Below are 20,685 nucleotides of genomic sequence, written 5' to 3'. Positions count from 1 at the left end.
TTAATCTCACAATAATATACTACAAGTAATATATTTTGAGTAATTTTTTCTTTCTTTCTTTTTAGTAGTGGAATATAAAAAATATTAAAAAACTAATCTTAAAAAGCTAAGATTAAGAAAAATATTGTAGAACTTAATTTATTTTAATTTCTAAATAGTTAAATATAATTAATTTTTATTTATTCAAATTAAGATTTTAAAATAGTGTTTTATAGTGGGTAAGTACGAGCATGGCCTGTTTATTGACCTGGCACGATATGGGCTCGGGCCATGGGCTGGACCGAGCTTAATGTTTAACTAAATGAGCCGGCTCAAACACGGCATGAAGCATGACTAAACCCGCTTAAAATGAATCGGGCCGGCTTGTTTGCCACCTCTAGTTTTAGTTTTAATTATATAGAATTATGTAGAGTGAGAAAAGACACATCAAATCTCCCACCAGTGTCCTCTCAATTTATGGGCAAAGAAGATCTTTTGTCTTGCAAGTTCTTCATAATCATAGAGGATGGTGGTAGGTCCTTCAATTATATTTGTATCACATATTTGTTGAGTAATCTTGTCAATGTCAAAGATGTTACCGTTGGGATTTCAAAGCAGGTGACCAAATAATCAACATTTGCTGGCCTATAATATGTTTTACCTTGTGCTCTTTACCTGCTACAATTTTTCCCCATATGCTTTTAAAATGTGATGATGGTCACGTTCATGGTAAAGTTCCACTCTAGTAACCATCAAAACACACTTATTAGATCATGTTTTTCTTTTGATGAAGACTTATTAGATCATGTGGGAGTTGTAACTGCTATGTTTCTGTACTCATATCTCTAGTTAGTTAATACGCTTATTAAACGCATATAAAATTTCAATACGCGTATAATTGAAAAAAACTTCATACGGAATATTGAAATTGTAGACTCGTTTTTTTTCGCACATTATTGAGTTCGACTTTTAAAACACGTTTTATACAACGTATTAGTTTTATGCGGAGTAAAAATACTTGGAATTTGAAAAGATAAAAAAATTAAAGCGCTAGTTAATTAAAACGCTTATAAAATATCAGTATGCATTATACTTCTATATAGCGTATTGTAATTCAAGCCCCTGATTATATTTTACTTGGGTGCCGTATCCTTTTTTTCATGTTTGATCACATATCATAAATGATATAAAATAAAAACTAAGAGTTTAGAATAGATTATTAGTTATTTTCTTACAAAAATAGTGTTTTATATATCTGTATTTTTGAACCCGTTTTTTCTACTATTTGCCAAATTATACACGTATAAGTTAAATTTATAAATTTGCAGTATCACGTTTTTTTGACCGTATTTTTAGACTAGATAAACCGAATAATACACGTAAGTTTCTTTGCCGAATTATACGCATCCCCTTTTTTTACTAACTGTGCTCATATCACATGTACATAAACATTGGTTGAAAAGACGTGAGAATAGAGGCAAAATTAAAGTTCAAAATTGACGTGAAATTTTTTTTTTAATTCACATGAACTTCAATTACGGCCTATAATATGTTTTACTCTGTGCTTTTTTTTTTTTTGAAATTCTCTGTGCTTTTTTCTTTACCTGCCACAATTTTTTTTCACTTGAGCTTTGAGTATTATTCAACTACAGCTGAGTAAATTTTCTCTGCTCTGCTTTGCATGCGAGTCTTTAAAACTTCATATATAATAACAACCGAAAATGTGTTGACTCATGAAAAAGATTCATCAATAAACAAAAAAAACTGACTACACTCTAGCATAAGTAATCATTATATATACCTTATGAACAGTACATTATCGATCTTAAAGCATAAGTAACCAGCATATACCCTTATCTACATTTACCTGAATGGCAAGAAAATATTCATACAACGTACTTACGTACTAAGAAACAACTAAATCCAATTTTTTTTTTTCATTGTCACTCTTAATCCAGGAGCAATAATAGTGTTCTGAGTTGTACAAGCATCACCAACAAAATTAACATCTCTTAACACACTAGCTTACAAAGCCAAATATTGTTATAGCATATTCTATAGTGTTCTTGAATAATCAAAACAGAACATGTACGTTTATCATATTTAAATGACCCAATTGTTAACAGAGAAAAACAAATTTGTCATTTAAACATAGGTTAACAGTGCATCAAGACAATTATACTATGTTGTTTAGTTAAACCCTATTAGATTATAGATTATTCACTCGTAATTTGCTCTAATTATGTATTAGGAGGGCTGGATCTATTCTGTCTTAACCATTGCTATCAAACAAAAAAAAAAGAATCTTCTTATCTTATTTGCCGAACTTGGCAGAAGAAATTTAAATTTATTTATTTTGATAGCAAATATTTGAATATTATACGTAATTAAACAACTAGAAAAATTGCATGGCAATTAGATAACTGAACACTCCATTTCTGGTATCTACAAGACTACAAATTCATAATTAAATCCTCAATTATGATTAGTAGGTAGGTGTGGATCTTGGGATTCAAGGACTTCATATTAAATCTTTGAAAATATTGCTGGACCTAATTATCAAAAAAGTTAAATCTTAACAAGGAAGGGCATGCATGAGCATGATTATTGTTTATGTTTATGTACTAATACTTGAAGACTCATTCCTCACGTAAAATTATCGAGTTTTGAATCATTGGTGACAGCTCAAAATAAAGATAGTAATCAAATTTGTTCATTTGGCATCTAAGTGTGGTTATAGTACTAGATGTTTCTCAATAACATGTTGTTGTTAGTTGATAGATTAAATTTTTGGGAAAATGATCATTTACCCGATTTTAGGCTAAAAATTGCCCACTTGCTCCACCAACTGTTTTTTAACCCCATTTACCCAAAACACTCTAAGGGATTATTTCCCCTTTACCCAATTAATTCTTTTTTCTTTTTTTTGAGACTTTTTTGCCCTCTCCTTCTTTCTCACTTAGAGAGAGAACTCACCTTCCACCTTGCTGTGCTACGGTGACTAGTGGCCGGCGCAGTCTCCGGCGACCAGACTCCGGCAACCGGTGACCGGACTCCGGCGAACAGTGACCGGATTCCGACGACCGGTGACCGGATTCCAGAATCCGGCTATTATTGCCCCCTAGTAATCATATTACTGCCCCCCAGTAATCATATTATTGCCTCCCAAAAATCATATTATTGACGTCCAGTGAATTGTATGAACTCCCAAAACCAAAATGAATACACTACAGGAACAATTGATCAATTTATAATCATATTACTGCCCCCAGTAATCATATTATTGCCCCCCAATACAAAGTCTAATGTTTCTACTGCCTCCCAATAGACCACCAAAAATGCACCTTTTTGTAGGATTCACAGATAATTTGACTTTAATACACAGAAAACAACATGTAACTTATCAAAACACCACACTATAGTGATCCATGTCCCTCGTATCAAAGTCTACTGGGGGCCAATAATGTGTCTACTGCCCCCCAGTAATCATATTATTACCTCACAATACTCTTACTTTTATACGTTTTCTTTCCTTCTGGGCATTCTGCCCTAATTTTACCAAAAAAAAAAAAAAAATTACGGTGAAGCAAACCGAGCTTCAGATCCATGAGCAAACCGAGCAAGCAAAATTGGGGCAAGCAAACCGAGCTTTAATCTTTCCTTCTCAGATCCATGAGCAAAAAAAAAAGGATTACGGTGAAGCAAACCGAGCTTCAGATCCATGAGCAAACCGAGCAAGCAAAATTGGGCAAGCAAACCAAGCTTCAATCTTTCCTTCTCAGATCCATGAGATTCAGATCGCCGCACTCTTCATCTCCACCAAGCAAACCGAGTTCCAGACCTCACAGTCTCATCTCCACAAACTCATCGCCCTCGAGAACCCGTCTTCCACGGCAACGATAACGTCGTCCACTAGCTCACCGCCACCGATTGCCACTTTGCCTACCTCGACATCCCCGCCGCCGACCGAGTCAAGATCGCCACCACTAGCTTGCGCGGCGACGCGAGCCCCTGGTTCTGCTGGTATGAGTCTCGGCACCCGGCGAGTTCGCCGTGGTCGATTCATCGCCACCGTGTGTAATTTGGAGCAGAAGAGGTCGCTGAAGGAGTATGAGGTGGAGTTTCTGAGGCTGGCTGCCGGAGGTGGACATCTCAGAGCCGTGGTTGAACAATTCAGAGAGAGAGAGAGTCTGGAAGAAGGGGAGTCGAGAGAGAAAGAGGGCAATACTGTCAAATATTGTTTGATTGGGTAAATGGGGTTAAAAAACTCTTAGTGGAGTAAGTGGGCAATTTTTAAGCTAAAATTGGGTAAGTGGTCACAGCCCCTAAATTTTTTCTCTCTAGTATATTATGTGATAAATTATAATTTTTTGAAATGATTATGTGATAAATTATAATTATGAGCAATTGTCGTAATATATTTTGCATGTTCGATCTCTTTTTACTATTGGTAGAAAATAATCACATCAATGAGTCCTGATATTTTAACATAAAGAACAAATTAGTACTCAAAATTGTAATAAAACCATAGATTTGGCATTAATACTTATAACGTAAAAGAGAATCGAGTAGTAACAAAGGGTATTGATGGTAGCCGACCCAATAAAGTGTGGCAAACCGGAACAGAATCTGTAATGATCAGTAACATCATTTGGCCAAAAGTATGATATTCTTCCTATAAAGTGCAATATCCATCTTTTTCATCTAGGCCAGCGAAAACCAGATATTGCAACTTAGAAAATGAATAAAACTGATATTTATGAAAGATGTCATCTTTTTCTCCCAAAAATAACACTTCACTCAACATACTTGTTAAGAACATGAAAAATCGTACATTTTATTTTTAAGATTTTAAGGATAATACAAATATATATAAACATACACAATTAAGAGAAAAAGTCAAGACATAAACAGTTACTTGCTAACTAAACTTAAAGCCCACAACCATCACAAAAAAGAAAGAAGTGGAAAGACATATATATATTTTTTTTGGATGAAGGAATGATATATTCTAAATAATTCACAATTTACATGTATTTTTGTAAATAATCACCACAAAGAACTAGTCAAGTAACTGAGTGTCTAAATTCTAGCAAAATTTAACATTCAAAGCTTATATTAAAGATGGATCAACACCGAAAATGTACTCACTAATAAAAGAGGAAGATTTGAAACTCAAAAACGAAGAGGGGCTCAAACCCAATAAATTTGACTAAAAAATATCCGTAATAAATAGGGCAAGGATTGAAAATATTCTAGAGTACAAGGACATAAATAGAAAAACAAAACCTCCCTGTAAAATATTACTATTGTCTGATTCTTTCTCCATACTTTTTTTTTCCTTTTTTTCACACTCTCTCTCTTTCTCTCTCCTGATCGTTCGTCTGCTTCTTCCTCTCTCTCTCTCTCTCTCTCTCCGAAATCGAAACTCATATATCAGTCACAATTAAACAAAACCCATTTTGCATTTTCAACTCCAGACAAACCCACCACAGAGCTTCAGCTCCAGCTTTAGTCGGTGGACAGAGACCCAAGAAGAAGAAGCAGCTCAAAGCTCAAGCCACCCCACTCACGCTTAGCCGATCTATCGCCGCCGCGTCAGATGCCTCCGGCCGAGTCTCCGACCACGTCCTCACCGGAATGAGAGTTTCCGACCACTTCACCAGGTCTCCAATCTCTCTCTTTCTCTCTCAAAAAGAATGCAGCTTGAAAGAGACTCTTGGTTCCACATTACTTTTTCTCACTTTCCGATCTCGCAGTTCTCGAAGCTCTCTACGCGAATCTGATTCCTTCGCAGACCTAATATTCTCTCACCCTTTTTTTTTTTGGGTTACATTTCGTTTTAATTTGCCTTGCTAATTTTTCCGATTTAAAAAAAAAAAAAAAAAACCCAAAACTCTTTTTGGGGTTCTTGCTTTTCTGGGGGTGATTGGAACTTGTCACAGTAAATTGAGTGATCAGTGGTATTGAATAATTGGTTCGGAGCTGTTCCCAGAATTTGATGTGATATTTCACTCTTCATCCACCTTTCCATTTGTCTCTTATTATCTCTAATACCAACTCCTCCCTAATAACACCATCCTTTCACTGAAAGATTTTTTTTTTTTTTTGGGAATCTGCAGCTCCCAAAATTGCCTGGCTTTCCTAATTGAGATTCAAGTTTTAAGCTTTGAGAGGTTTGTGCTAATTTTGAGTGAAATAAAAAAAAAGGGGAAACGAGAACCCTTTTCCCCTTGTTTGTCAGATTATTAATCATGATGAATTTGGTAGCTTCAAATGATATTTTTGTTTGTTTTTTAGTGATTTGCTTCGGTGGAAGCTGTCGTTTTTGTCAATGCATTTGTTGCTTCTTTGACTCCAGATTTCTTTTTATTGCGTTAACAAATCATAGAAATTGAAAGTGATTGCGTACTGGGATTAATCTAATCAAGTGTGTGATGACAACAGGGTCTGAAATGAAGGGGATGCATAGCAGCAAAGCGCACAATGTTGATAAGCCCTTCCCGGGATGCCTGGGAAGAATGGTCAACCTCTTTGATACCGGGGTTTCTAGAAACAAGCTGCTCACGGATAAACCCCACCGAGATGGTAATTTCTCTGATCATCATGTAGATGTCGAAACTTTAGGAGTAAAAACTGAGTTGTTGAAGCTTATTGTTTGTTTTGTTCTCATTGAAGGCATAGAAAGTTCATTTGGATTTTTAGGACATATTCATTCACTTTACGTTGATGGAAATTGTAGATTTGGTTAGGTAGTTACTTCTCTTTCCTCTATTGCCTACCTCATCATGATACAAGATTTTGAAAAGTTCAATGGTCAAAGTCTTCTTCCAATTTTTGGTGAAGCATTAGTCGTCATTATAACTCCCGTGTTTTTGCTTCATTTCGGTGTGAGTAATTGAATATAGTACTGAGACATTGATTTTGGTAGGCTCTTCACTCTCAAGGAGTCAATCAGATGTGGTAACAATGCTGGGTTCCCCCTTTGGAGAACAAATAGAGGATAAAGTGGTAAGTTATTGCAGGATTTTTCATTGACTAGTGAAATTATAGAAGAGTGATCACTGGCAAAGCAATTTGCATGTATTTAGTTCTCATTAGGTTATAATACACTTCAGTTTCTTGATTTGTGTTGAATTGAATGGGTGTTTTTTCTTACCTGTATTTGTATGGTGTCTTTAGATTGTTTCAGAGTTGAGGAGAAGTTCATCAAACAATAAAACAAATGGAACACCGATAAAGATGCTTTTAGACCAAGAAATGTCAAAAGAGGTGGAAACTAAGAAGAATCCACCTAATGTAGTTGCCAAGTTGATGGGTCTTGATTCTTTCCCACGACAACAGCCTGATTCAACTGCACAAAGAAGTAATGCAAGCAATTATTCACAATGTACTAATAATCATTCCAGTGTACCATTGGGATGTTGGCAGCAAGAAGATGAGTTTTTGGACAAGAGAATGCAGCATGAATTTCATCAGTGTCCGGAGCAGAATGATTACAAGGATGTTTATGAAGTATGGCAGCAACCTCAGAAGACAAGTTACGGAAGAAATAAGTCACCACAGAAGGGAAGGTATAATGAAAAGATTAATGAGAAGCAGATGGATCTTGTTCGTCAGAAGTTCATGGAAGCCAAACGCTTGGCTACAGATGAGAGGCTTCGCCAATCCAAAGAATTCCAAGATGCACTCGAAGTATTAAGTTCCAATAAAGATTTGTTTCTTACGTTTCTGCAAGAACCAAATTCCTTGTTTTCTCAACATCTATATGAATTACAATCTCTTCCTCCACCTACAGAGACAAAGCGAATCACTGTTCTTAGACCTACAAAGATGGTTTCAAATGACAATTTTGCGGGAGCAGGGAACAAGAGTGATAAACAGACAAAGAAGTCATCTCAGGTATGTCAGGCAGCGTGGGAAAGCCACCATTTATACTCTCCTACCATTGCTGATCAGAAAGTTGATGAATATCCTGCTCCAGCAACTCGGATAGTGGTGTTGAGGCCTAGCCCTGGGAAGACTCAGGATGGTAAGGCCATGGGTTCTTCCCCTACCTCATCACCAAGATTACATGGTGAAAACTTCTATGAGGAGCATGAAGATGATGAGGTGCAAGAATCAGTAGAAGTTGCAGAGGAGATCACACAGACAATGCGTGATAATTCGATGGGCCACCGGAGGGTTGAAACTTTGCTTTCCTCTGTCTTTTCCAATGGTTATACGGGAGATGAGAGTTCGTTTCACAAATCAGAAAATGAATATGCAGCTGGAAATCTCAGTGACTCAGAAGTCATGTCACCATCTTTTAGGCATACGTGGGATCACATTAATGGGTTTGGCAGCCCTTTTTCTTCTTCTTCCTTCAGTCGCATGTCATGTTCTCCAGAGTCATCTGTATGCAGAGAAGCCAAGAAGCGACTTTCTGAAAGATGGGCCATGATGGCATTAAATGGAAATTCTCAGGAGCAAAGACATGCCCGAAGGAGCTCTAGTACATTAGGTGAGATGCTTGCTCTATCAGAGGTTAAGAAGTCAACAACATCTGAGGATGAGATTAGTCACAAGGAACAAGAACGAAGGGAATCAGTTTCATGCTTGATTAGTGATTCAAGTAAGGAAGAGCTGGTTGATTCTCCTAGTCTTTTGAGGTCGAAATCTCTCCCTGTATCTTCTGCGGTATTTAGCAACCGGATCAACATTGAAGTTTCAGATCATGAGGCGGGGAAGATAGATGTTCCCAAAGAGCTGAATAAGGCAAAGAGCATGAAGTCATCATTGAAAGGGAAAGTCTCAAGTTTATTTTTCTCTAGAAATAAGAAATCAAATAAAGAGAAATCTGAGGCATTTCGAGCAAACAAGGAATCTCAATCTTCCTTTTCTGAACAATTAAGTTCTCTGGTTCGTCCGGGAATGATTAGTGATGATGCATCTCAGTGTTCCAATGATGGTGGATTTGAAGGGTGTTTCTCTCCTGCTTTATGTGGTGCTTCAGGAAAAGACTCTCCAGTTGTAACAAACATTGAACAAAAACAAGGGGCAGCTCCATGGGAGGTAATTCAGTACTCTTTTTCTATTACTACCTACTACAATGACCAAGTACACCGCCCTCTTGAAAAACAAAAATGAAGAAAAGAGGAATAAAAACAAAAACTAAAGAAGGAATTAGTTTTGAGGATGTGTCTTAAAACAACCTGTCTCTGGTTGCTCCTTTGTGTTGCTTGTTCGTTTGAAACAATAGTACTTAATGGCTGTACTAGTGCGGAGGAAATACTACTATGATCTGCTATGCGAGTTTCTCATTCTTTTGTTGTTTAACCACTCACCTATGAGCATTTATATGTTACTGCTTGTTTTTGGTACTTAACGACTGTACTGGTGCGGAGGAATACTACTATGATCTGCTATGTGAGTTTCTCATTCTTTTGTTGTTTAACCACTCACCTATGAGCATTTATATGTTATCGCTTGTTTTTGGTACTTTAAATTTCTTTTTGTTCAGTCGTTAGAAGGGGGTTAGGTTACTAGACATGTGTTCAAGCGCAGCAATCTCTAAGTAAGATAATTTGGGCTTTTATGGTTTAGGGTACACAATGAAATTACTAACATGGAAAGTCCATATGTATGTCAATGATGGTTTGTAATTCAGTCTGTTGTCGACTGTATGCATTTGACTTGGCATCGCAAAAATGGTTTCCTTTTTGTTTTGTTTTGTTTTGTTTTTTGTTTTTTTCCCTTTCTGCATATTCTCGGACCTTAAGAATTTTATGACAATATCATTGAATATCGCTTGTTTGTAATCCGCAGGCAGGGTTGTCTTTGGCAAAGCCTGTGGCGCCTGGAAATGTTGGTGAGAATCAGGACCAGCCAAGTCCAATATCAGTTCTAGAACCACCATTTGTAGAGGATGACAATACTATTCAGGAATTTTCTAGGTTTTTGAAGCCAGACCACCTAGGTAATCTCTCTCTCTCTCTCTCATTTTTTTTATTGACTGCTTTCTTTTTTGTTTATTTATTTCCTTCTTCGTAACTGTCTTATTGAGGATTGTCATTTGTTATAACAGGAAGACATCATAAGTCTAACTTGATTGACAAATCACCACCAATAGGATCAATTGCTCGGACCCTGTCATGGGACGAATCTTGTGCAGAGACTGCAACACCATATGGTCTATTAAAATCGCCTTCAGTTTCCACAAGCATTGAGGAAGAAGAACAAGACTGGCAAGCCATTGTCCAAACTCTTTTATCAGCAGCCGGCCTCGATGGTGAGCTGCAGTGTGATTCGTTTTTCGGTAAATGGCATTCGCTTGAAAGTCCTTTGGACCCATCTCTCCGAGATAAGTACGCCAACCCGGATGACAAAGAGCTTTTGCACGAGGCAAAGAGAAGGAAATGGCGATCAAGTCGGAAGCTCGTATTCGATTGTGTTAATGCAGCCCTAGTGGACATCACTGGTTACGGGTCAGCAGACAGCAGCAGCACAAGGACCGTTTCGTGCAGTGGGGCCCACGACAGGTTCTTGGAGGGCGATTCCCCCCTATTGGCAGACCGCGTATGGTCCTGGGTGAAGGAATGGTTTTTGAGTGAGGTGAGGTGTGTTCCAGAGGATGGTGGGGACATCAACAGCCTGGTGGTGGAGAGGGTGGTGAAGAAGGAGGTTGTGGGGAGAGGGTGGCCTGAACAAATGAGAAATGAAATTGACATTGTAAGGAAGGATATAGAAGGGAAGTTGCTGCAAGAGCTTGTGGAGGAGGCTGTGGTTGATCTGACAGGGAGGACATAAAACCAACCATTGCATGATCTGGGGGTCCTTAGTTATTTTTCCTCTTATTAAATTTCACTGTAACTCTATTATTTGTGCATTTGATTTTCAACAATTATGGTCCCCCGCCCACCTTAATTGTTTAATGCCACAAACATTTAATCATTATTTGATAATTTATGTCCGTTGTGTTAATATACAAGTGTATAATAATGTTACTTCCTAAGCTGACTTTGTCTGACATTCAGATATTTAGTCCTGTTTGTACTGCGTACGGTGGAATGTTTAATAGAAATTGACAACGACTATTTTGCGTCAAATTGCTGTGTTCCTGTGGTTGTAATGTAGTTTTTCTTGATCGTTAGAGTTGGACATTGTGCTTTACTGCTTAACTCAATCGAAAATAGTTTTATTATCCGACTGTTATTATGCAGATTTGACAGTTGACAGCAATGTGCATGGTTTGAGCTAAATATCTCTTGAGAATGCAAGTGTAATTTTATTTTGAATCATGGAAAACTCATTCTAATCCAAATTCCTGAAAGCTAATCAGGAATTAGAATGGCGTATACAGAAGTGAGACCAGGACAAAGAGTGAAAAATATTCTGTTTGGTCATTCTGGTCCAAAGCAGTCCCCACTGGTTAACTAAAGCAGCAAAGAGAGAATGGAAACATTTATATTCCGCTTTCAATATTTTGTTGGCAAATACTTCTATCCTGGTATGATATTCTCCATGCACCCACATGAAATGTCAGTCCTAAAAACTAACAGTGGCCCCAGAAGTATTAATGTGATGTAGTAGTTCTATCTTACTACAGTTGCTGCAGACCTTTAATTGTCTGGTAGGAAATTGATGAATAGCAACTCTGCTTGGACAAGAGTTGGATATCAGAATATCAATGGGAGTTATTGTGAGTAGGTGTGTGGGATGGCTGAGCGGCTTCTGTTTTTGGGTGGTTAAGGCATTCAAGAATATGTCACATTTGAATTTCAAGTATAGACACTAAATGAATGCACCAAAGAAATACTATGGGATAAAGTTTGGCAAATTACTCTTCAAACTTCAACCGTTTTTCTAATATACGTCATTTGATTAAATCTTTAATTTGAGTGTCCTCTTAAAAGTGTATTGTTTTTTCTAATGTCTCTGAACCGTCACATATTGATGTGCATTTCTATCCTTTTGGGTTGTTACTAATTGTCCTTAACCCAATTTTACCCATATTGAATTATTGACACAAGTCCTCCCATAACGCATTCCTCCATTACTTTCTGCTAAACTTTCTTCTGTTTATAACACCAATCGTTCCCATCATGATCCATGAAGAAGACCAACAACGATGATAATCAAGAAAATTAGTTTTCAAAATGGTAAAGGACATAGCAAAAATCCATTAAAAAAAATAGCATAGCAAAATGCTTAGTTAAGAAGAAAGCATAATAGAAAACCAATCAAAACCAAGGGTTTAGGGACCATATTCAGACTCTCCAGATCAGACAAATTAGTACCAAAATAATGTCATTTCTCAAGTGGAGTTATTTAAAAATGAGCATCTATCTATCTGTAGCTGGCAGAAACTAGAAATCATATATGTACTTACTCAAATTACTCATAGGTCAGAAACCAAATTGTCAATAAATTAGTTCAGACTTCTCAAGCTCCCTGTGAGATCCGTAACTTGCTGAGGCCAACTGCTCTGCAGGCCATAGAAATATAAATAGAGGTAAAAAGGACAAGCGACAAAGATTTTTCCATGACAGAGTTGTAGAAGGGTCAATATCATCATCATGATCATAGAAATCCAGTTTATCTCTGTCACCAATTTTCAAATCCCAACCACTCTGTAGAAGTTTGGTGCCATTTCTTAATGAAGAAAGGAGAAATATGCAGTAGTGAGCAGAGTACTGGTAGTACTAGTTCTGGCATAAGAAATCTCGTGACTGGAGCATCATGGCCATCCATGGAATCAAATGACAATTATGGCAGTCATGGAGTTCTTCAAGGCTGAATGAAGCCAGAGATGTATAGGACCTTATGTACCATATGAAAGGACAGCAAAGAGAATATTATATATCACTTACAGTTTGCCCACTTTTGCATGCATGACATAAATGCCATGTGTGCATGGCCCCATTCTTTGTTTTTTATCACTGTTATTTTCACATCTTCAGAACTTCTACTGTGGCTCATGAGCAATGAGATGTTCCGGTTTTTTCAATCGGAATAATCTTGGGTGGATCAAGGTCTACATGCACCATGAATTAATTTTCGGTACTGTTCTTTCACATCTTCAGAACTTCTACTGTGGCTTATGAGCAATGAGATGTTCCGGTTTTTTCAACCGGAAGAGTCTTGGGTGGACCAAGGTCCACATGCACCATGAGTTAATTCCCGGTACTGTTCTGTTCATGAACAGTACCGGGAATTAACTCATGGTGCATGTGGACCTTGGTACATACTAGAATTTTCGTTTTCAACCGTTAAGTCTGTTTTTCATCGAGAAAAAAAACCCCTCCGTTTGTTTGTTTTTTTTTTTTTTTTCCTCACATAAACCAATGGTTGAAAACTCGGAGTATCACGTACAAGGATGGAGCTAATGTTGAAGATTTGGGTGAGCTAATTTAAATTCGAACATAATACTACTAGATAAGTAAGTAGAACAGGAAGAAAATAAAAATGTCAGATTGAAGTGGGTTAGGTTACACTGTGCTTCGTACCAATTATGAAAGTTTACACTGTGCTCCACCCCTTATCACATGCTCCGGAGTACTCTTGTAAAATATATGATTGATAAAGTATTCTGGGATTCACATCTAAAATCAATTGGCAGTGGATGAAGTGACCCAAACTCTTATAAACCCACTAGCAATGTCCCATTTTTCCCATGAAGTATGTATATATTCTCAACAATGATATACCATGATCGCAAAGAAAGTATGTAAATCAGAAGCTTTCTTCCTCCGCAGTGGGTGACATATAACATCTCACCAGAAAGACATATCCCCAATAGAAGCAGTTCAGAGCAATGAAGCAATCACTAGTACTTTGAGGTCTTATATGTACACAAAATGATAATACATTTCAGCAACACAAAATGCATGATAGAAAACAATAGAAGCAAGTGAACAACGATGTACATCTGAAAATCAAGGAAACCGCTGATCAGAAAAACCTATCAGCTAGATTCACGGCCTGGATTTCCTACACCTCTATGCATTCTGATTCACACAACTATAGTTATCACCAGGGCTTAATCCATACTGCATCAAAAGGACAAGAAGAAAACATTCATATAATCATATTGATACAACAGAGTCAGTAACATTGTTTCACATTATTTTACATGGCCAAAATCATAGACTATATTTACCAGCACTTCAGCTTTGAAATACAAATGATTTTGAATTAACTTCTTTGGTACTTCATCTAGTGCTATAATGAAAAATCTTCCAACTAAAGAGACTGGGGTGGGAATCACAAGCCTTTTGCTTTCTGGGAACTCTTACCATCATGACTAGAAATTTCTTCCTTGTGTTGGTTTGGTAGTTTTAGTGAGCAACCAAGTTAATTGAGCATTTTCCAGTTATGGACTCATCAGTTTTAAGGGTCTAGATATATTAATCTTAGTTACAGAAGTTACAGCATTGGAAGAAAATTTGGAATGAAATAACACGCACCACTTCAGATCCAACCTCAACTTCCAGATGGTAAAACCAAGCCATCTGAACACAATGCTCTCACTGAAAGCAAGTAAAAACTAAATAGTTAGCTACTATCCTCAACTTCTTCATCAACTTTGAGAGCCATGAAGGCTTTAGTAGTCTAGGAACTGGTGTCGGCCACCATGGGAGCACTAATGGAAAGAAGTAGCCATTAACATTAACGTGATCCATTCCAACGAGCTTTGACAAATTTCCTGTTCGAATGTTGCACAGGCAAATTTCTTCATCAACATCAAGATACAACAATTCATCATTATTTGGATCAAAAGCAAACAAATCCGCAATAGTAGGCATTCTCAGTCCCAGTGAATAAACTCCAGTCTGTTTCCAACACAATTCACTGCTGCCAGCTCCATTCTGATCACAATCTTGCTCCTTTCCAGTCCCAAACATATAGAGCATCCTCTTCCTCCCGGTAGTGACACATACGTAGACCCCCTCCACACACACCAAGGCAGTTAGTGGTGCCGTGGAGACCTAAAACTTCATCATTAAATTCCATAAAACGAAGTTTATAAGGATCACCATTACCATTACTGTTTATCATAAAAGGATCCATCCCAAGATAACGGTTGGTTGAAGAATCCCACCAATACAACATTCCATTGTAAGCAAAGCTAATACGGCTTGTGGTCAAATCCAAAGGTACAGGATAAGCTACGACCGACTCTATCCACTCACCAGTCTCAGAAGAAAAGATCTCCACAGTGAACCTGGAGAAATGATAATGTGGATCCTCTCCTGCAAATGGAAGTATTCTGACAACCTTGCACCTGTAATTAGCATTAAGCGTAATGGTGTTGTGTCCTCTTCCTTCCTTCGTGTAATCATAGTACTTACGATCGCAGATGATTGCTGCTGGTGCTTTCCTCTGTGGCCAAGTATAGGACCTAGGAGAGGGAGGAAGAGCAACCCATTCCACAGTGGATGGATTGCAAATGTAGTAGAAGTCCATCCCGTCTTCGCAGCACAAAACCAAGTCATTGTAAGTCGCTTTCACAATTGGCTCATATTTCAATCCATGGAAACTCATGAGTTTTCTGAATACCGGTGCTAGCAAATTGGACGACCACCACGATGGTGACCATGACAGTTCCTCCCCTTTGCGGTTTATCAGAGCACGGATTATTGGTGGCGCTTCCATATCACTACTTCGGAGATGGCATATAAAGCGGCCAATAAAGTAGGGATCTGAGATGAGAGCGCACCAACGCTTGGAGACACACTTGGACTGAAAAACAGGTTTATAGCAAGGAAGTCTACAAAGAATCTCAACCAATACAAGGCCAGGCAGATCATTAATATTCATAGGAATTAATTTTGATTCTGATCTTTCTTCAATGGATGAATATCGAGGAGGCCTGCGGTGCACTGATTGACGAATAGGATCCTCTCCTACTCGTTCATTCTGTAGCATCACCACCACCTCTCGAGATGCAGAAACGTAACTTGGAGAGAGGAGACCCAACTTGCCAGAACATATATCAGCCAAGTTCTTGCACATGAAGTCCTGATTTTTCAACAAATCCAATCCCAATCTTATATGGATTAAAAGAAAACCAAAACAGACTCATGATTGTCAGAGCAAGACAAGGGACAAGGGACTGGATCAATTGGGCGAAAAATTTGTTTTTAGTTTTCGTTTTTGGTGATGAAAGCTGAAAAGGGCGGGGATAATTTGGTAGATGGGGCATGATACTTAACATATTTCTTTCTGTCAAATTTTTTTTTTTTTTTTTTTCAGTAGAATAGTCGGTTACTTTCAGCTACAGTTCTGCATGAATAACAAAAGCCATGTGTCCTTGCTTTGATTTAATCTCTGTTATTTCATAACTTCATAATAAACCAAAGATGATGATGGTCACAAACATTGTACATATATCACAAGCTTTCTACTACTACCATTAGTGACTAACATATTACTGGACACATTTGCCAATTGATACAAGGCAAAGCAGGCAGTCGATCAAACACACTTTTGAAGACTTGTATATACACACACACATCAGTGCTTTGTCTGAGTATTTGATTTTTTGAGAGCAGAAAACATTAGAAACGAGAGAATGATGATATACAGTCAAATATCAATGAAAAACCTTTATGTATCTTCACTGCCTGGATTTCATACTCATTGATGCATTCTGATTTACAGAATTGTATTTATCACCAGAGCTCAATCCATACTGCACAAAAGGATAAGAAGGTTGTGATTAGAGAAGAAAAGGTTTCACACAAGCAATAGACATAAGAAGATCCTTATAAAACCATTGTTTCCCGGTATTTCACATGGCCAATAACACTAAGGGCACAGGGAATGTAACTGTGAAGAAAGAGCTGAAGGCAGTGGAAGTTTTTTTTATCTTAAATCTATGGTTACTTGCACCACGGGTGTTATAACATTGCTACTTTAACAACTGTAAGGATAATGAACATTGAACAATAATACACAGAAATGTTCAAGCAAAGAGCGTACTGATCATAATGAAATAACCAGAAGATTGAGTAAATATTAGTCAAGGAGATAAAATATAGGTGCCATAACATTGCAACTTATGAACTGAAGACAGTAGAAATATCTCCGGTTACTTGCACCACGGGTGTCATAACATCACAACTTTAACAACTATAAGGATAATGAACATTGAACAATAATACACAGAAATGTTCAGGCAAAGAGCATACTGACGATAATGAAATAACCAGAAGATTGAGCAAATATTAGTCAAAGAGATAAAATATGGTGCCCCCAATCTCCCTCCCTCCCTCTCTTCCTCTCAAAACCGCCCCAAATAGATTATGCTTTGAGATGTGGGTAGCATTGCAGTTTCATTGAATTCTTTGACTGAAACTAACAACAAGAACATACAACAGAGAGACAAATTCAAGTTGGACCACTTCATTTATACAGACTTCAGACATTGTTGGTGACAGGGCACACATAAACTTGACCATTTATATTTCATACGCTGCCAGATTTCATATATTCTGATAACTTGGGGGTGGGGTCAACAATATCAATCAAGCTAAAAACTTGTTACAACTTGGAAAACATCCGGCACATTGTAATTGAAAATGTACTGCAGAATTGTTACTGTTTGACCAAGACTATGCTTTTGTATAATCAAAGCACAAAATTGTGGATTATGGATACTACACAAAAGATATACCTTATCTCTTATTCGTGAGCTCCAAATGTCAGAGTGAGTCCCTCTACCATCACCCTTGGTTGATCCAGATGCTTGGCTTGACTGTTGATTTAGCAGTGGTTCCCAAGTTCTACTCCTAGCATCGTACTCATCTTCAACATCATAGTCAGGTTTATGAGTAGATATCATGCCTCGTAGAATTATTGCTAGTAGCAGAGATAAAGCCTGACATTGCAAGAAAGATGTATATATAAGAAACAATCAACAAAATAATCATAAACAGGAATGCTCTCATATGCTAAAAGGCAGCCATGTTTTCTGAAAAAAAGAAAAGAAAAAGAAACAGATTCTGGAACTGGATACTTGTGTTACGGCTTCTGTGAATGAAAAAGGGCTACTGATATTAATACCATGCAATCAAGAGAGCAACAAAGTCATCATTATAACTGCAGCATACCTGTATTCCAATAACAGCTATCCCAACGCACTTACAGATGTCAATGTTCTCTTCAATAAAAGATCGAAGACTGTCAAGTTCACCAGTTGGGTCAAGTGGAAGATCCTGTACAGGCATGATGGAACATGTTAACTTTATTGGGTAAACAAGCAGGGTAAAAACCCATGCAGATATTACTGAAATAATATTCAATATTGTTAACAAAGCATCACCTTGTCCCAATGGTGATCAATTGCTATGAACGCTACCAGAGCTGCTTCCACTAGAGTTAGTACCGTTATGAGCAGACTGTACTAAAGTTTGCAAAGAGTTAAGGGAAATGTAGGATATAGAATCCAGCGGTGAAACTTTGGAACAATAATTCAGTTTATACACAATCCAATTTGCATGATATATTTTGATTTTGAAAGTTTAACTAAAGTTCATTGCCTCAAAGATCAATCAGTTCAGAACTTGTGAAAAATGTTCTTAGACTGTAGAATATGCAGTGGGAAAAATAGGAGGTGCAAGAAAATATGAAACAAGGACTTTGAACTTTTGATTGCCTTTCATTTAAGTAAGTTGTCTCTCTTTTTTTTTTTGGCAAGTTCATCTAGTTTCTGAAATGCAAAACTTACAACCAAAGGAACGAGGGAATAACTAGCAATTTCTCCCGTGTTAATATACTAGTTTGGCTGAGCATTTGCAAACTAGAAATTTCGAATTTAACAGTCTAGAAACATTAATCTAAGTTACAGAAGTTATAGCAAAAAAGCAGTAACAGTAGAAAACTTCAAAGATGTTAAGGATACGAAACACAGGCAGCAGCCGTTGATTGATTCAGCTGCGATACAACCTATGAAAGTAATGCAACAGAGCAAAGCCCCCACTCCCATAAAAGAGTAGATGAACCTGCCACCAAGAAAACCACATATATCAAATCAAGAACCGTATTTCTCCCTCTGAAAAAAACTTCCAACCAATTCTAAACATGTAACAACTAGTCAATGCCAAATCCAAAGAACCCAATTGCTCACAGCCCACAAAATATGCAATCAAAACCCTAAAAAAGCAACTTCTTTTACAAAATTCAAAGAAATTTCAAAATTACCAAGGAGCAGGGAGCTTCACTGCATTCAATTGAAACCCCATGCCGTCATCGACCCCAGACACCAACCGGACTGCAAAATCCAACGGCGTGATCTGATCGGAAGCCGCGCCGGCGTCGGAGCCCAACGAAAGTGAGAAAGGAGAGTCCGGGGAAGGCGCGGAGGGCGGTGGGAACACCGGAATGTGATGGTTCCACTGATCAAGCATCCACGCCGAGTAGACAATGATCGCGACGCCGACGAAAGCTTGAAGAAAGTTGAGGAATTTGAGCACGAAAGCTAAGCATACGTGGCAGCAATTCTTCGGCATTTTGGAAAACCCCAACCCTAACCGTAATCCTAATCGGCGGCAGGACTGTGATTTTGGGTGGTTTTCGGGTATTGGAAAATTTCGCTGTGGTGTTTTGTATTTGCGTGTGTGTTTGTTTCTGGGTAAGAATTGAAATTTGACAAGGAATCAGTTCAGGGCCTGGGAGAGGCCCCAAACTGACAAAAAGAAAAAATTCACTAACGGTAAGAATCATGCACCTCGGAAAAACTTGTTTTTGTGTTTGTTTGTTCTCGCGGTAACTTTAACTGGCCTGACAACTGTCAAACGCGAGGTCGGATTTACGACCAAGTTAGGTGGGTCCAATAGTTATTCAAAAAAACAATTTTCTTTTTTATATATACCTTGTTAATTTGCAGGGAATAATGGTACTCGGTTTCATCAATTACGTTATTTAAAAATAATCGTTAGACCTTGTCAAATTTCAATTTTTCTTAAAAAATAAAATCGGTTGAAAGTTTTGACAAACCTTATTTTACTCTGATAATGTTTATCGAACATTTTATTTCTTCAATTGTGATATAATTTATATAATACATGGATGACACTTTAATGAGAATTTTTACAATGAAGACTTCATGAACACTTTTAGAACAAGACTACTCATTTAACATGTTGATTTGAAAGTCTTTATAGAATCATCATTTTAAAATTCTCACTAGAAACTTTGTCATATTTTAAATTTAGGACCCGTCGTATTTTGATATAGGGTTTATCTTCATTCCCTCCATATACATTAAGTATCTAATAAACAATAGTTCTCTCCATTGAAGCAATGATTTACTTCTCCGTACTTCCCCTTCGATGTAGTCAATCCTCAAGTACCTAGCTTTCATAAAATTGTCAACTGTATTACTCTACCATGAGTACCATCACGTCGATCGATATCCTTATATCTCTGGTACGTGTCACCTCCTTCGTCTGTTTGTGCAACAGATAGATACATATACTACTATTCTACTATGTACCCTGCAGTAGTTCTTCTCATGTTGTATGCATCGCAAAGTTTTTAATTGCATGTAGTGATCGACTAGTGAGATCGAACGTACACCCATGAATTTATAATGTATAAATAGATGCCCTTAATTCTAGTTTTAGAGCAAATTTCTCTTTTCTAAATGGGCGTGTGTGGCTCCATATCGATCTTATGCCTCTGATATATCGATTGCGCGTGAAAACTAGAAAGGGTATAAGG

The 20,685-nt window shown here is 37.5% G+C and overlaps 2 protein-coding genes across 2 annotated transcripts; one reads left to right on the top strand and one right to left on the bottom strand.

Moving 5' to 3' along the window:
• Positions 1 to 5,321: 5,321 nt before the first annotated feature.
• On the top strand, positions 5,322 to 11,066 carry LOC112170127. The gene is made up of 6 exons (XM_024307299.2): positions 5,322 to 5,645; positions 6,427 to 6,567; positions 6,911 to 6,990; positions 7,162 to 9,033; positions 9,787 to 9,937; positions 10,046 to 11,066. The coding sequence occupies exons 2-6, from the start codon at positions 6,435 to 6,437 to the stop codon at positions 10,765 to 10,767; spliced, it is 2,958 nt and encodes a 985-aa protein (XP_024163067.1). The 5' UTR covers positions 5,322 to 5,645; positions 6,427 to 6,434; the 3' UTR covers positions 10,768 to 11,066.
• Positions 11,067 to 16,509: 5,443 nt separating this feature from the next.
• LOC112173462 (tetraspanin-18) lies at positions 16,510 to 19,695 on the bottom strand. The gene is made up of 6 exons (XM_024311095.2): positions 19,165 to 19,695; positions 18,866 to 18,965; positions 18,287 to 18,367; positions 18,075 to 18,179; positions 17,639 to 17,842; positions 16,510 to 16,654 (listed from the first exon to the last, which is right to left on the bottom strand). The coding sequence occupies exons 1-6, from the start codon at positions 19,470 to 19,472 to the stop codon at positions 16,580 to 16,582; spliced, it is 873 nt and encodes a 290-aa protein (XP_024166863.1). The 5' UTR covers positions 19,473 to 19,695; the 3' UTR covers positions 16,510 to 16,579.
• Between the last annotated feature and the right edge of the window lie 990 nt (positions 19,696 to 20,685).

The sequence above is a fragment of the Rosa chinensis genome, chromosome 6, assembly GCF_002994745.2.
Source record: "Rosa chinensis cultivar Old Blush chromosome 6, RchiOBHm-V2, whole genome shotgun sequence".
NCBI lineage: Eukaryota > Viridiplantae > Streptophyta > Magnoliopsida > Rosales > Rosaceae > Rosa > Rosa chinensis.
The sequence above is the reverse complement of the archived record's forward strand: the minus strand, read 5'-3'. Positions and strand labels throughout refer to the sequence as shown.

Coding starts and splice junctions, on each gene's coding strand:
- LOC112170127 (XM_024307299.2), top strand. CDS start 6,435: ATGAAGGGGATGCATAGCAGCAAAGCGCACAATGTTGATAAGCCCTTC. Junction 6,991..7,161: donor AACAAATAGAGGATAAAGTG/GTAAGTTATTGC, acceptor TGGTGTCTTTAG/ATTGTTTCAGAGTTGAGGAG. Junction 9,034..9,786: donor AAGGGGCAGCTCCATGGGAG/GTAATTCAGTAC, acceptor TGTAATCCGCAG/GCAGGGTTGTCTTTGGCAAA.
- LOC112173462 (XM_024311095.2), bottom strand. CDS start 19,472: ATGCCGAAGAATTGCTGCCACGTATGCTTAGCTTTCGTGCTCAAATTC. Junction 18,966..19,164: donor GTGAAGCTCCCTGCTCCTTG/GTAATTTTGAAA, acceptor TCTTGGTGGCAG/GTTCATCTACTCTTTTATGG. Junction 18,368..18,865: donor ACGGCTGCTGCCTGTGTTTC/GTATCCTTAACA, acceptor TGCAAACTTTAG/TACAGTCTGCTCATAACGGT.